The sequence below is a fragment of the Mobula birostris genome, chromosome 3 (genome assembly GCF_030028105.1).
Source record: "Mobula birostris isolate sMobBir1 chromosome 3, sMobBir1.hap1, whole genome shotgun sequence".
Lineage (NCBI taxonomy): Eukaryota > Metazoa > Chordata > Chondrichthyes > Myliobatiformes > Myliobatidae > Mobula > Mobula birostris.
The window spans coordinates 71,380,381-71,397,789 of NC_092372.1; the positions used below are offsets into that span (position 1 = coordinate 71,380,381).

General features: G+C 40.7%; 1 protein-coding gene across 3 annotated transcripts in view; it reads right to left on the bottom strand.

The window, feature by feature from the left end:
- Positions 1–1,582: 1,582 nt before the first annotated feature.
- The window catches only part of LOC140194620 (uncharacterized), a 30,910-nt gene continuing 15,083 nt past the window's right edge, over positions 1,583–17,409 (bottom strand). For all 3 annotated transcript variants that reach the window (XM_072251861.1, XM_072251862.1, XM_072251860.1), the window contains exons 2-3: positions 14,546–14,612; positions 1,583–4,518 (exon numbers count right to left, since the gene is read on the bottom strand). In XM_072251861.1, the coding sequence (XP_072107962.1) occupies positions 3,708–4,518; positions 14,546–14,577 (843 nt within the window). In that variant the 5' untranslated portion in view covers positions 14,578–14,612 and the 3' untranslated portion in view covers positions 1,583–3,707. The remainder of the gene's footprint in view (positions 4,519–14,545; positions 14,613–17,409) is intronic.

The window sequence follows — 17,409 nt, forward strand, 5'->3', positions numbered from 1 at the left end:
CCCCAAATTACCTGACACAGCTTGAGCAATTTTGCACGGAGGAATGGGCAAATCTTATTACATCATGTTGTGGAAAGCTAATAGAGAGTTATTCAAAAAGAAAATAAGTGCAAGAGGTGGTTTAACTAACTACTGAGCAAAGCGGGATGAATACTTTTGAACAGCTGAAAATTCAGCTTTTGAATTCTTAGTTTTTCATGCTTTACAATTTTCTCTGTTTTTTGGGCTGTACTGCGAAAAAGGAGCATATGATTCACAAATAAAAATTCTCAGTTAAACTGATCAAAATCCCTAACTGCAATACTCATTTGTGTGAACAAAGGATTGGGGGCCAAATACGTTTTCAAAGCACTGTGCGTTCAGATTGCTGCATGCATCTGTTCCACAGTGATGGGAATTAAAGCTGGTTTCAATAATGTGGGAGAAAACTCAGCATCTTAATGAGAAATATTAAGGTTAATATAGATGATTCAATGTGGAATGAAAATGAAAATTTGTAAGTTTAGTATTTTAGCCTATAACTGAATTAATTTTAACATGTTGCCTGATTTCCATTCTTTCTCATAAATAATGGAATGGCATCTAATCTTCCGTTCTTCCATTTCAGTTGTTAAACTGATATGTGCAATATAACTAATGCATCTTCAAATTAGTCATTAATCTTCAAGTGGAAATCATTGCATGCTGTAGATTTAATATCTTGTGTCTTATTTTGTCACCTTGTATATTCTAATCTGTCATTCAGAAAAATGACTTGTGCTCCCTCCTTTTATTTATAGGTTCCTCCTTTGATTTAAGTAATTTTAATCTTTTCCCTTTGCTTTACTAATTATCTTTGGCTAGAGCTCTTTATTTTAATTCGTTTTTGGTATCCGGGTGTCACTGCAGGCCAGAACCTCTAATTGCCTTTGAGAGAAAGGTTGTGAGCCACCTCAGTAGCAATCCTTCTGGTGCAGGTGCTCCACATAAGATTTTCCATCATTATCAGCTTCTCCTGCTACCCTCAGAAAAAGAAAATTTTGATCTCTGTTCCTATGTTCATTTTAAAGTTCAAGCAACAATCTGCTGGAGGAACTCAGCAAGCTGAGCAGCGTTTGTGGGAAGTCGGTGTTGATATTTTGGGTTTAAATCCTGCAACAATTCTGAGAGAGTACAGTGGCCATCCCAAATTCCCAGTTGCATGCCATTTCAATTCCGTTTCTCATTCCCACACTGCCTTGTCCATTCTTGCCCTTCTCCACTGCCAGGGTGAAGCCCAATGCATGTTGGAGTAACAACATTTGCCTGAGTACTTTACAACCCAATGATATGAATATTGAGTTTTCCAATTTTGTACTAGCTATCTTGTCTCTTCACACTCAGTCCTGATGTAGGGTTTTTACCCGATATGCTAATAACTCCTTTCCTTCTATTGATGCTGCTTGAGCCGTTAAGTTCCTCCAACAGATTGCTCATTGCCTCTCCCTATCTGGCTCGATATGCTCATTATCTCCCTCACCTGGTTCCATCCTCGACCTCACCCTTCCATCTTACCTCTATCCCCAGCTCCTACCTCACCCTTCCACCCTTCCATCTTACCTCTTTATACTTTCTATCTCCCCTCTACACTCTGAGCCCTGAAATATTAATCATCCCTTTGTCTCCTCAGACGGTGTCTGATCCACTGAGTTCCTCTAGTAGATTGTTTTTGTTTTGCTTCTGCTTACAACTTTTGCAGTCTCTTATGTTTCCATAATTGTTACAGCCTGATTTCACCCCTGGTGGGCCCTTATTGTAATGCCTTAATTCCTTATTGTCTGCCAACTTTCTTTAATGGCAACTATTTTGGTATAAACAAGGATGCAATCCACTAATAAGAATATGCCAAATATATAAGAATATTTCATATATTCATGGAAATGTAGGGAGTAATTTGGAATCAAAACTAAACAGCAGTGATGGGCGCCTACATTTTTTGTTGATCCTTTATCGTATCTCCAGAGTGATAGACTATTGACTTAATTTTATGCTTGGAATCTAACAGTACTTGATGTTTACAGTAAATATCTCAGCACTTAGTTAAACTTTTGGAAAATATTACAAAGAAATGCCAAGTATGTTGAAGAGATCATGATGTTCCTATGGGAATCTCCCAAAGTGTATTGTAAGATGTGTTGGTGGATTTGAACTTCCAGAAAATGTTTTATTGCGCGTTAGATTCTTTTAATTTTTAATACTTGATAGTTCGTTTCATGTTTTGTTGTGTAGGTGAATATTTTTCACATTTAACAGAGTTTTAAGTGTAAAAGTGATTAATTTATTTTCTTTGCTGCTACTTGTTAACAAACCCATGCATGCTGCATTTTGAACTTCACATAAAATATTAGTTGTAGAAAAAATTACATATTTCAAACTTCTATTTAAAATATTATTATATAAAATTCTCAGCTGACCGCTTCTGAACTTTTAGTTCAGAATGCTGATTGCCATTTCCTGTGAGAATAATGAGTTTTCATTCACAACTAATACATATATAACATATATATTGCAGTATATACAAAACTTTTCATGACGTCTGGTTCATTAAATAATTATTTGTGGCAGTTTTAATAAGGCAGTCCACATCACTTGCAGTTTAGAACTTGTAGGAGCCAAACATATGACTTAATTGTCCTGCATTGATATCACTTTTAAAGTCCCTGTTTAAATGTTCCATCCATTTTCAGACAGAAATATCCTGGCCTAGACATCAGTTTGCTTCTTATCAAGCTGTGAAATTACTTTGTTACGCTCCTCGTTTGCTTTTATTAACATTCCAGTTGCATGTATTTTTACTATAGGATGCAGTATAAATTTTAATTTTTCATTCTATGATTGCAGTTGTGGACCAACCTATCACGTGCTCTTGGATTTCAGACCTTTCTCTAGCTCAGTGAATTAAGATGCAATATTTATTAAATTTGTTTGACTTTGACTGAAGTTGTTTTACATCTAATAACGGAACAAAGATCTTTGCACATACCAAAGAAATGCATACCTGATATAAGTGGTGGGACCCTATGTTCTCATTTCTACTGCATTAAAGCATACAATCTTTTCATATAGTCAATATCCTTATGGGAAAACGATCAGTATAGTGTATCATATCTAATCCGATCAAAGAAGACAAGACAATTTAAAGGATAATTTTCTGTAAGAAACTCCCTATGCAACACCATTATGGAAGTACCATCATTACTTGGACTGCATCACTTCAAGAAGGCCATTCCCCAATACCTTCTCAAAAAAAAATGCCCTTGCCAACAATGCCCATGTCCTGTGAATAAATAAGGGCCAATCATTCTACCCTACACTTTTGAGAAGGATACCGCCAGCGTTCTCCTGTGTAACTTCTGTTGCATCATCTTTTGAATGCTGTGCTCCCTAATGGGAACCTAAACTGTAACTGAATTAGTGAGATTACTCAATATAAGTGTCCAAGATCTCATTCACAGATACTCCAACTGAACCAGTCATGCTGCAAGATCCTTGCTCTCCCACATTCATTCTACAATGGCAGACCCAAGGATTGTCTGTCTATCTTTTTGAATACTTTTGTGTATTAAAAAAATAACTTTCTAGTATATCAATCAAACTCTTCAGGATCTTGAAGTGCCCTGAAATGTCATTTGAAACCCAACTTTATGTTACAATCATCAGGTCCACTCTGGTTCAATGACACAGATTGCTTAGTCCTCCAGCTCATCATCTTCCCCAGCAGTTGCAGCCTCCAGTGCTGCAAGGGCAGCTGCCACCTCTGCATCCTCAAACTCTAGCCTGAATTTCTCTTCAAGCAAACTCCTGATGAATTCACCATCAATGGCAGAACGAGTGCTTTCTAGATCTTTGTGTCCATTCAAGGCATTAAGATTTTCATTAGAAGATGGGTTGGATAAAACTTTGATTTCATCAAGGTCAGTTTCCAAATTGTTTTGGTACACCTCATCATTTTCTCTGGATGGCAATTTATCATTATTCATGTTGGCAATTTCATGATTGTCTGCTACTTTGTCTTCTTCCAGAGCAACAGCACTAACTTCTGCAGGACAATGTGTAGAGAGTCGATTGACTGTTGGACAATCATTTTCAGTTCCTGAGCCATGGGGATGTACCTGTTCATTTTTATTCATAGCTTTTATATTGTACGAGGAGCAATTATTTGTATCAGTGGGATGTGCAGCAGCTCCACTCGACACTTGATGTACTTGGTTATTATTCAGCATGTTTGTTGCATCATTATTAGCGTTGTCTTTAACATCTTCAGCTATCTTATTTTGTACAGATACTATATTTTTCTTCGATGCATTACTTTCCCTTATTTCTATTTCTGCATCTTGTTCTTCCAAGTTTATTACCTTGTCCAAAGTTGAAGCAACAATATTGTTGGTTTTGTCCTTATTATTGTGAAATGTTGTCTCATGCTTAATGTCGTTGTTTTTACAATTGATTTCATTTCTCACAGTGGATGGTAGTTCTACAATAGCTGGTCCAAAGATGTACCTGAAACAAATACAAACAATATCTGTATTTCTGAAAGGATGAAATATTTAAGTAAATGTTAACAATGTTAATGTAATGGAGTCTATGACTGTATTGTCCTTCACCTTGAGATCAAAATCTCTCCTGGATTTTATTGGAATAATTCATGATACAATGCTTTAGTAGAAGTATTCAGTCCCCACAACTATTTTCACATTTTACTGTCTCACTTTCTAAACTTAAAATATAATGAAGTAGGATTTTTTGAGTGAATCTACAAAATATTGTGCATCATGTCAAATCAAAAGAAAAAATCCAAAACCAGTCAATAATTTACTAAAAATTAAAAACCAAAATTGTGAGACTGAAAAATCCCTTTTGTAATTACTATGCTAACTTTCCTTGTGGAATATTCAGTATTACTTTACCAACTGACCCAATCTATTGATGTAAAAAATTGGAGGATCACCTGTTTTCAATGAATTCAAAAGAATGAATATCCCCTCTGTCTGCAAGGTCCAACAATATGGTAGATTTTCAACAGACCAAACCAAAGGGAGACAAAAGAATATTCAAAACAAGTCAGGGAACTGATAATAGAGAAGTACAAATCTGGGGAAGGGTTCAAGACTGAACATACCTCAGCGTTCAGTGCAGTCCAATGTGCAAAAAATGGAAAAAATATGAAAACACAGCCACACTGCCTAGATTGGGCTGCCCTTCTAAACTTAGTTGATGGAGAAGAATGACAGTTGTAAGAGAAGCTACTGTGAAACCAACAGTCACTCTGAGTGAGCTACATAAGACGGCTGCACCTGGAGATGAAGCTCATGGCTCCACAATCTCTAAGGTTTTGCGCATAAAGGATATTTATGTAAGAGTGGCAAAGAAGGAGCCCTGACTTAAAAATAAAGCATATCCTTCCCCGTAAAGTATTTGCAGAACATCACTTAGAAGATCCTGTAAGGATGTGGAAAAAGGTCGTGTGGTTGGATGAGATTAAAGTAGAACTTTGTGGCCTCAACACTAAGCACTATGTGTAGTATAAATCTAATACTGTGTATCAGCCAGGTCACACCATCCCTACTATAAAGTATGGTGGAGGTAGCTTCATACTATGGGGATGCTTTTCAGCAGTAGGGACTGGAAATCTGGTCAGAATTGATGGGAAGATGAAAGCTGCTAAATACAGAGAGATCCTGGGTAAAAACCTGCTAGCTGCTTCCTGAAAGCTTAAACTGGGGAGGAAGTTCATCTTTCAGCAGGATGATGACTCAAAGCACACTGCCAGAGCAACCATAGGGTGGCTTCAAACGAAGAAAATTGATATCCTTCAGTGGCCCATTCAGAGTCCTGTCCTTAACCTGAATGAACATATCTGGCAAAATCTTAGGATTGCTATCCACCACTACTCCCCAACTAACCTGGCACAGCTTGAGCAATTTTGAAATGAGGAATGGGCAAATCTTACTCCATCACATTGTGCAAAGCTAATAGAGACTTATCCTAAAAGACTACTGGCTGTAAAAGCTGTGAGAGGGGTGGTTCAATTAAGTACTGAGCAAAGGAGGATTAATACTTTTGAGCTTTACAACATTTCAGTTTTTGAATTTTTGTTTTTCATTGTTTTCTATTTTCCCTATTTTGGGGGCTTGACTGGGGGAGAAAAGAGCATGTGATTCACAAATAATAATTCTCAGTTAAGTTGATCAAAATCACTGATTGTAATACTCACTTTGTGAACAAAGAGCTGGGGCTGAAATCTTTCACAAAGCACTGTAGACTCAAGTGCTCTAGACAATGCAGATGGCAGGTTCAGCGCCTGGTTTGTGCTGCATGAACCAGTTGATGGTGAACCATAATTTGTCTTGCACTATCATAATAGAATGGATGGAGAACTTTTGAAAGTCCATTGAAGGGATGAGTTTTATAGAAGCTTTTAAACAGGCAAGAGTTTTAGAAACATAGAAAACCTACAGCACAATACAGGCTCTTCGGCTCACAATGCTGTGCTGAACATATACTTACAGAAATTATCTAAGGTTACCCATAGCCCTCTATTTTTCTAAGCTTCATGTACCTATCCAAGAGTCTCTTAAGAGACACTATTGTATCTGCTTTTACCACCGTCACTGGCAGCCCGTTCCAGGTACTCTCCACTCTCTGTGTAAAGAAAAACACAACGACTTATCCCTGACATCTCCTTTGTACTTACTTCCAAGCACCTTAAAACGGTGCTTTCACGTGTTAGCCATTTCAGCTCTGGGAAAAAGCCTCTGACTATCCACACGATCAATACCTCTCATCATCTTATACACCTCTATCAGGTCACCTCTCATCCTCCATTGCTCCAAGGAGAAAAGGCCAAGTTCACTCAACCTATTCTCATAAGGCATGCTTCCCAATCCAGGCAACATCCTCGTAAGTCTCCTCTACATCGTTTCTATAGTTTCCACATCCTTCCTGTAGTGAGGTTACCAGAACTGAGCACAGTACTCCAAGTGGGGTCTGACCAGGGTCCCATATAGCTGTAACATTACCTCTCAGATCTTGAACTCAGTCCCGCATTTGATGAAGGCCAATGCACCATATGCCTTCTTAACCAGAGTCAACCTGTGCAGCAGCTTTCAGTGTCCAATGGATGTGAACCCCAAGGTCCTCTCTGATCCTCCACACTGCCAAGAGTCTTACCATTAATATATATTCTGCCATCAGATTTGACATACCAAAATGAACCACCTCACACTTACCTGGGTTGAACTCCATCTGCCACATCCAGTCTAGTTTTGCATCCTATCGATGTCCCACTGTAACCTCTGACAGCCCTCCACACTATCCACGACAGCCCCCAACCTTTGTGTCATCAGCAAATTTACTAACCCATCCCTCCACTTCCTCAACCAGGCCATTTATAAACATCACAAAGAGAAGGGCTCCCAGAACAGATCCCTGAGGTACACCACTGGTCACCAGCCTCCATGCAGAATACGACCCGTCTACAACCACTCTTTGCCTTCTGTGGGCAAGCCAATTCTATATCCACAAATCAAGGTCCCCTTGGATCCCATGCCTCCTTAATTTCTCAATAAGCCTTGCATGGGGTACCTTATCAAATGTCTCACTGAAATCCATATACACTACATCTACTGCTCTACCTTCATCAACGTGTTTTGTCATATCCTCAAAAAATTCAATCAGGCTCGTAAGGCATGACCTGCCTTTGTCAAAGCCATGCTGGCTATTCCTAATCATATCATGCCTCTCCAAATATTCATAAATCCTGCCTCTCAGGATCTTCTCCATCAATTTACCAATCACTGAAGTAAGACTCACTGGTCTATAATTTCCTGGGCTATCTCTACTCCCTTTCTTGAAAAAGGGAACAACATCTGCAACCCTCCATTCCTCCGGAACCTCTCCCATCCCCATTGATGATGCAAAGATTTTGTAAAATAGGTTTTGAAGTATGTTTTTGACAGCTAGTTTTATATATTTGTGCTGATATGAATAAACTGAAGCAGAGAGAAGGAAATGTGTTTTAAGGAATAGTAAAGATTACCAGGAAAGACTGGACTAAAGGATTGACTTGTTCGACCTGGATAGACAGCTCAGCTGTCTCTCACATTTGAGGGAATGAGCTTAAAGCGAACTTTATCTGACCTGCTGTACTACAGGTAGAAAAGCAGAGAATCTGGAGCTTTGGACCCACAGACTGACCACTAAGGTTTCAGCAGGTGTGATGATGACTACTCCGGCCTGTACCTCAATGCTCAGACTCATTACTTGTGGTGCTCCCACTAACCTCGGCTAACTTGTTCTGGGTATGAAGAGCTAGCTGAACAGATTTGCTACTCTCAAAGGGCACCTTCCAGGGCAGAGTGAGCTGCGTACTTTGAGAAGACCTTGGGTGCCAGATCCTGGAGTTTTACCCACAGAACACTTTGACTACGTCGACTTAGGCCTACGGGGTTGGCATCGGGCATAGAACACTTTGCTTTTGAAAATTAACCACTGTCAGAGGGCTTTGAATTTGCTTTTAAATGTCTTTGATTGCAGTGGGATTCAAACATTTCCCCCAGTCAATTTAAATAATTAAATAATTAAAACAAATCAACAAAGGCAAAACTGAAAAAATTAACAAAAAATAACATAATGATAATAGGTAATTAAACACATCAACATTCACCTTCCTTTCAGACAAATTAATGCTGTTTTATTTCTCAGTCCAGGGTGTAATATTGAGTGCCCCTCATCAGTCTCTCTGCTCAGCTTGACAATCATGCATCACTGAACTCAATAAAGAGTCCAGGACATAGCAGAAGTTCAGAAACACAGCATGGCACTCTGGAGTAAATCTCAGTCAAGACCGCTTCACTGTAGTGTTGCACCTCACCTCCAGCAAACTTCCTGTGGAACCTGATCTAAGTTTCAGAATTATGGGAATCTGGTCCTGCTTAAATGACAAACCATTCAGAACAAGAAGCTGGCCTTCATACTCAGTATCCCTTTACAAATCTGCCTCTACTGCACCATGCTGCCCTCTGACAATATATAAGCTCCCTGGAAAACATGGACTGTTTCTCATATCTTGAGAAACTCCTCTCAGTGAAGGCAGGCGCTAAAGATAAAATTTTGCATTGCCAGCATAGTCCTTGGCTAGTTGTGGTAAAGGGTTTCTGAAGATTAAAACCTCAGACTTGGCACAGAACTCAAGGTCTTATGGACAGCAGTAATTCTTGTCCTATTCTGATCCAGGATTATCCACAGTAGGTACCAAGGTGGAAGGATAAGCAAACCCATGTCAATACCCTCACCCAAGCCAACGCTTTCATCACTGAGGCCCTAGTCGTATTCAACTTGTTATGTTGATCATATTGTTTGCATCAACAATACCAGATTCTAGAAATAGTTGTTCTATTATAAGTACTTTCAAAGAAAGAGATTACAAGGCAGGTAAAGGAAGTGGTTTAAAGATGTGCTCAAAGCTGCTTGAAAAAGAAATAGAAAACCTACAGCACAATACAGGCCCTTTGGCCCACAATGCTGTGCCGAAAATGTACTTACTTCAGAAATTATCTGGGGTTACCCATAGCCCTCTATTTTTTTAAGCTCTATGAACCTATCCAAAAGTCTCTTAAAAGAGCCTATTGTATCCACCTCCACCACCGTCGCTGGCAGCCCATTCCACGCACTCTCTGCGTTAAAAAAACTTATCCCCGACATCTCTCCTGTACCTGCTTCCAAGCACCTTAAATCTGTGCCCTCTCATGTTAGCCATTTCAGCTCTGGGAAAAAGCCTCTGACTATCCACACGATCAATGCCTCTCATCATCTTATACACCTCTATCAGGTCACCTCTCATCCTCCGTCGCTCCAAGGAGAAAAGGCCAAGTTCACTCAACCTATTCTAATAAGGCATGCTCCCCAATCCAGGCAACATCCTTATAAATCTCCTCTGCACCCTTTCTATAGTTTCCACATCCTTCCTGTAGTGAGGTGACCAGAACTGAGCACTGTACACCAAGAGGGGTCTGGCCAGCCGTAATATTACCTCTCGGCTCTTAAACTCAATCCCACGATTGATGAATGCCAATGCACCATACGCTTTCTTAACCACAGAGTCAACCTGTGCAGCAGCTTTGAGTGTCCAATGGACTCGGACCCCAAGGTCCTTCTGATCCTCCACACTGTCGAGAGTCTTACTATTAATACTATATTCTGCCATCATATTTGACCTACCAAAATGAACCACTTCACATTTATAACCATATAACCACATAACGATTACAGCACGGAAACAGGCCATCTCGGCCCTTCTAGTCCATGCCGAATACTTACTCTCACATAGTCCCACTGACCTGCACTCAGCTCATAACCCTCCATTCCTTTCCTGTCCATATAGCTATCCAATTTTTCCTCAAATGACAATATTGAACCTGCCTCTACCACTTCTGCTGGAAGCTCGTTCCACACAGCTACCACTCTCTGAGTAAAGAAGTTCCCCCTTGTGTTACCCCTAAACTTTTGCCCCCTAACTCTCAACTCCTGTCCTCTTGTTTGAATCTCCCCTACTCTCAATGGAAAAAGCCCATCCACGTCAACTCTATCTATCCCCCTCATAATTTTAAATACCTCTATTAAGTCCCTCCTCAACCTTCTATACTCCAGAAAATAAAGACCCAACTTGTTCAACCTTTCTCTGTAACTTAGGTGCTGAAATCCAGGTAACATTCTAGTAAATCTTCTCTGTACTCCCTCTATTTTGTTGACATCTTTCCCATAATTCAGTGACCAGAACTGTACACAATACTCCAAATTTGGCCTTACCAATGCCTTGCACAATTTTAACATTACATCCCCACTCCTATACGCAATGCTCTGATTTATAAACGCCAGCATACCAAAAGCTTTCTTCACCACCCTATCCACATGAGATTCCACTATGGAATCTATGGGAACTATGCACCAATATTCCTAGATCCCTCTGGAATTCTTCAATGCCCTACCATTTACCATGTATGTCCTATTTTGATTAGTGTTACCAAAATGTAGCACATCACATTTATCAGTATTAAACTCCATCTGCCATCTTTCAGCCCACTCTTCTAACTGGCATAAATCTCTCTGCAAGCTTTGAAAACCTACTTCATTATCCACAACACCACCTATGTTAGTATCATCTGCATACTTACTAATCCAATTTACCACCCTATCATCCAGATCATTAGTGTATATGACAAACAACATTGGACCCAGTACAGATCCCTGAGGCACACCACTAGTCACCGGCCGCCAATCTGACAAACAGTTATCCTACACTATTCTCTGGCATCTCCCATCCAGCCACTGCTGAATCCATTTTACTACTTCAATATTAATACTTAACGACTGAACCTTCCTAACTAACCTTCCGTGTGGAACCTTGTCAAAGGCCTTACTGAAGTCTATATAGACAACATCCACCGCTTTACCCTCGTCAACTTTCCTAGTAACCTCTTCAAAAAATTCAATAAGATTTGTCAAACATGACCTTCCACGCACAAATCCATGTTGACTGTTCCTAATCAGACCTTGTCTATCCAGATGATTATATACACCATCTCTAAGAATACTTTCCATCAATTTACCCACCACTGACGTCAAACTCACAGGCCAATAATTGCTAGGTTTACTCTTAGAACCCTTTTTAAACAATGGAACAACATGAACAATACACCAATCCTCCGGCACCATCCCCACTTCTAATGACGTTTGAAATATTTCTGTCAGAGCCCCTGCTATTTCTACACTAATTTCCCTCAAGGTCCTAGGGAATATCCTGTCAGGACCCGGAGACTTATTCGTTTTTATATTCCTTAAAAGCACCAGTACTTCCTCTTCTTTAATCATCATAGTTTCCATAACTTTCCTACCTGTTTCCCTTACCTGACATAATTCAATATCCTTCTCCTTAGTGAATACCGAAGAGAAGAAATTGTTCAAAATCTCCCCCATCTCTTTTGGTTCCACACATAGCTGTCCATTCTGATTCTCTAAGGGACCAATTTTATCCCTCACTATCCTTTTGCTATTAATATAACTGTAGAAACCCTTTGGATTTATTTTCACCTTACTTGCCAAAGCAACCTCGTATCTTCTTTTAGCTTTTCTAATTTCTTTCTTAAGATTCTTTTTACATTCTTTATATTCCTCGAGTACCACATTTACTCCATGCTGCCTATATTTATTGTAGATATCTATTTTTTTCTGAACCAAGTTTCCAATATCCCTTGAAAACCATGGCTCTCTCAAACTTTTAACCTTTCCCTTCAACCTAACAGGAACATGAAGATTCTGTACCCTCAAAATTTCACCTTTAAATGACCTCCATTTCTGTATTACATCCTTCCCATAAAACAATTTGTCCCAATCCACTCCTTCTAAATCCTTTCACATCTCCTAAAAGTTAGCCTTTCTCCAATCAAAAATCTCAACCCTGGGTCCAGACCTATCCTTCTCCATAATTATATTGAAACTAATGGCATTGTGATCACTGGACCCGAAGTGCTTCCCAACACATACTTCCGTCACCTGACCTATCTCATTCCCTAATAGGAGATCCAACACTGCCCCTTCTCTAGTTGGTACCTCTACGTATTGCTGCAGAAAAACTATCCTGCACACATTTTACAAACTCCAAACCATCCAGCCCTTTTACAGTATGGGCTTCCCAGTCTATGTGTGGAAAATTAAAATCTCCCACAATCACAACCTTGTGCTTACTACAAATATCTGCTATCTCCTTACAAATTTACTCCTCCACTTCTTGTTCCCCATTAGGTGGTCTATAATACACCCCTATAAGTGTTACTACACCTTTCCCATTCCTCAATTCTACCCAAATAGCCTCCCTAGACGAGACCTTTAATCTATCCTTCCAGAGCACCGCTGTGATACTTATCTGGGTTGAGCTCCACCTGCAACTTCTCAGCCCAGTTTTGCATCCTATCGATGTCCCGCTGGAACCTCTGACAGCCCTCCACATTATCCACAACACCCCCAACCTTTGTTTCATCAGCAAATTTACTAACCCATCCTTCCACTTCCTCATCCAGGTCATTTATAATAATCACAAAGAGTAGGGGTCCCAGAACAGATCCCTGAGGCACACTACTTGTCACTGAACTCCATGCAAAATATGACCTGTCTACAACCACTCTTTGCCTTCTGTGGGCAAGCCAGTTCTGGATTCACAAAGCAATGTCCCCTTGGATCCCATGCCTCCTTACTTTCTCAATAAGCCTTGCATGGGGTACCTTATCAAATGCCTTTCTGAAATCCATATGCACTACATCTACTGCTCTACCTTCATCAATGTGTTTTGTCACATCCTCAAAAAATTCAACTGGGCTCGTAAGACACGACCTGTCTTTGACAAAGCCATGCTGACTATTCCTAATCATATTATGCCTCTCCAAATGTTCACAAATCCTGCATCTTAGGATCTTTTCCATCAACTTACCAACCAGTGAAGTAAGACTCACTGGTCTATAATTTTCTGGGCTATCTCTACTCCTTTTCTTAAATAAGGGAACAACATCTGCAACCCTCCAATCCTCCAGAACCTCTCCTATCCCCATTGATGATGCAAAGATCATTGCTAGAGGCTCAGCAATCTCCTCCCTTGCTTCCCACAATAGCCTCGGGTATATCTTGTCCCGTCCCGGTGACTTATCCAACTTGATGCTTTCCAAAAGCTCCAGCACATCCTCTTTCTTAATGTCTATATGTTTCAGCTTTTCAGTCTGCTGTAAATCATCGCTACAAATGCCAAGGCCCTTTTCCATAGTGAATACTGAAGCAAAGTACTCATTAAGTACCTCCGCTACCTCCTCAGGTTCCATACACACTTTTCCACTGTCACACTTGATTGGTCCTATTCTGTCATATCTTATCCTCTTGCTCTTCACATACTTGTAGAATACCTCGGGGCTTTCCTTAATCCTGCTCATCAAAGCCTTCCCATGGCCCCTTCTTGCTCTCCCAATTTCATACTTAAGCTGCTTCCTGCTAGCCTTATAATTTAAAACATCGCGCTGACCTTTTGAAGCATCTGGCTCACTGCTGCTCTCAAGATGGTATTGAGAGCTTGGAGGTTACGTGTCAGGAGAAGCCTTCTATAACTAGCAGAAGGGGGACATCATCTCACATCACGCTGGGTACCTTCTGCCTCATTTGAGGAAGAGCCTATGGTTCTCACAATCGCCTCAACAGTAAGCTTAGGATCCACCAATCTGGATTGGAAACAAGTCATCCTTGATCTTCTAGAAGAATACTGGCCTCCTGTTCAACTCAAGCTTCCACATTTGATGGTCAAGCCATGGATTATATGGTGAAATGTAGGCCACAGTTAGGAGTTAGGTGAAGTAGCAAAAAAAATAAACAGTCATTAAGAGCTCAAGTTTAAACGTAATGCAAATTTGATGCAGAGATCTGCAAACGTTATGAGCAAGCAAATGCATGTGATATCTTTTTAAGTATTTTGACTCCAAAACTCTATTTTACTCACCTTTTTATCATTCTACAGCACCTGCACCCCATCTGAGCAGCAGTGGTCAAATCCTGGGAGGCATATGCTGTTTAAAATATTAAAAAAATGATATAACAACAAGAAATTGCATTTGACCTTAAAAGTTTCAAAAATAGTATGTTCTGTTTACAGTGCCAAAGTGTGTAATATGTGTCCTGCTTCAATCCTGTTAGACATAGCTTAGACACAGGTCCTTTGCACCCAAAGGTCCATGGCAACCAAGAGTCCCATCTAAGCTCGTCGCATTTGCCTGCATTTGGTCCATAAAAACAGTTTTAATATTTTTACGTCAGCCACTCCCTCTGGTACCACTTTCTGTATATGGACAGCCCTCTGTCTTTTTTTAAAAAAAAGTTCTACCCTAGGTTCCTCGTAAACCTCTCCCCTCTCAGCCTAAACCTAAGTGTTCTAGTTGTTAATTCACCAGTCCTGTGAAAGAGACTGTACAAGTTTAGCCTACCTAATCCCCTCACAATTTTGCACACCTCTGTAACACCCTATCTACAATACTCATTGTTCTACGCTTCAATGAATGAAGTCTTAAGCTACTCAACCTCTTCATAGCTCAGTCCCTTGAGTCCCAACAATATGCTCATAAATCTCCTCTGCACTCTTTCCAGCTTAATGACATCTTTGCTTTGCAAAACTGAACACAAGCTTCCAAATATGGCCTTGCTGAAGTATTATACAACTGCAAAATTACAGCCCAACTGCTAGGCTCAGTGCCCTGACTGATGGAGGCCAGGATGCCAATGGGCTTCTTCACCACCTTGACTACCCATGACACCACTTTGTGTTAGCTTGGAAGTCCAATGCATTCATGAACCAATGTGGAAGACCTAAATTACAGAAAAGTGCTGTCCCTGTCATTTTTATTGTGCTCCAACGATGGATTTAAGGACTCCCATGGAGGGGTGCTGTTTTGCAGTGATTATGCTGGGATACCATAAGACCATAAGACCATAAGACCATAGGACCACAAGACAAAGGAGCAGAAGTAGGCCATTTAGCCCATCGAGTCTGCTCCGCCATTTTATCATGAGCTGATCCATTTTCTCCTATTTAGTCCCACTCCCCTGCCTTCTCACTATAACCTTTGATGCCCTGGCTACTCAGATACCTATCAATCTCTGCCTTAAATACACCCAATGACTTGGCCTCCACTGCTGCCCGTGGCAACAAATTCCATAGATTCACCACCCTCTGACTAAAAAAATTTCTTCGCATTTCACTTCTGAAAGGGCGCCCTTCAATCCTGAAGTCATGCCCTCTCATACTAGACTCCCCCATCATGGGAAACAACTTTGCCACATCCACTCTGTCCATGCCTTTTAACATTCGAAATGTTTCTATGAGGTCTCCCCTCATTCTTCTAAGCTCAACATGCCTAAGAAATACAGAAGAAAATAACAAGGAAAAAGGTTAGCTGTACCAATGCGTCATTAATTGAGTTAACTAACATATTCTATTGCTTGTTTATTTAGTCATAGTCATAGTCATACTTTATTGATCCCGGGGGAAATTGATTTTCATTACAGTTGCACCATAAATAATAAATAGTAATAGAACCATGAATAGTTAAATAGTAATATGTAAATTATGCCAGTAAATTATGAAATAAATCCAGGACCAGCCTATCGGCTCAGGGTGTCTGACCCTCCAAGGGAGGAGTTGTAAAATTTGATGGCCACAGGCAAGAATGATTTCCTATGATGCTCTGTGCTGCATCTCGGTGGAATGAGTCTCTGGCTGAATGTACTCCTGTGCCCACCCAGTACATTATGTAGTGGATGGGAGACATTGACCAAGATGGCATGCAACTTAGACAGCATCCCCTTTTCAGACACCACCATCAGAGAGTCCAGTTCCATCCCCACAACATCACTGGGCTTACGAATGAGTTTGTTGATTCTGTTGGTGTCTGCTACCCTCAGCCTGCTGCCCCAGCACACAACAGCAAACATGATAGCACTGGCCACCACAGACTCGGAGAACATCCTCAGCATTGTCCGGCAGATGTTAAAGGACCTCAGTCTCCTCAGGAAATAGAGACGGCTCTGACCCTTCTTGTAGACAGCCTCAGTGTTCTTAGACCAGTCCAGTTTATTGTCAATTCGTATCCCCAGGTATTTGTAATCCTCCACCATGTCCACACTGACCCCCTGGATGGAAACAGGGGTCACCGGTACCTTAGCTCTCCTCAGGTCTACCACCAGCTCCTTAGTCTTTTTCACATTAAGCTGCAGATAATTCTGTTCACACCATGTGACAAAGTTTCCTACCGTAGCCCTGTACTCAACCTCATCTCCCTTGCTGATGCATCCGACTATGGCAGAGTCATCCGAAAACTTCTGAAGATGACAAGACTCTGTGCAGTAGTTGAAGTCCGAGGTGCAAATGGTGAAGAGAAAGGGAGACAGGACAGTCCCCTGTGGAGCCCCAGTGCTGCTGATCACTCTGTCGGACACACAGTGTTGCAAGCACGCGTACAGTGGTCTGCTAGTCAGGTAATCAAGAATCCATGATACCAGGGAAGCATCCACCTGCATCGCTGTCAGCTTCTCCCCCAGCAGAGCAGGGCGGATGGTTTTGAATGCATTGGAGAAGTCAAAAAACATGACCCTCACAGTGCTCGTTGGCTTGTCCAGGTGGGCGTAGACACGGTTCAGCAGGTAGACGATGGCATCCTCAACTCCTAGTCGGGGCTGATAGGCGAACTGGAGGGGATCTAAGTGTAGCCTGACCATAGGCGGAGCAGCTAAGATTTCTGGTAATCTTAGGAAGTTCTGCTTTTGTAATAATTTGGAATAGTAAGATAATTTTAGTTTCCAAGTGTTTGTGAA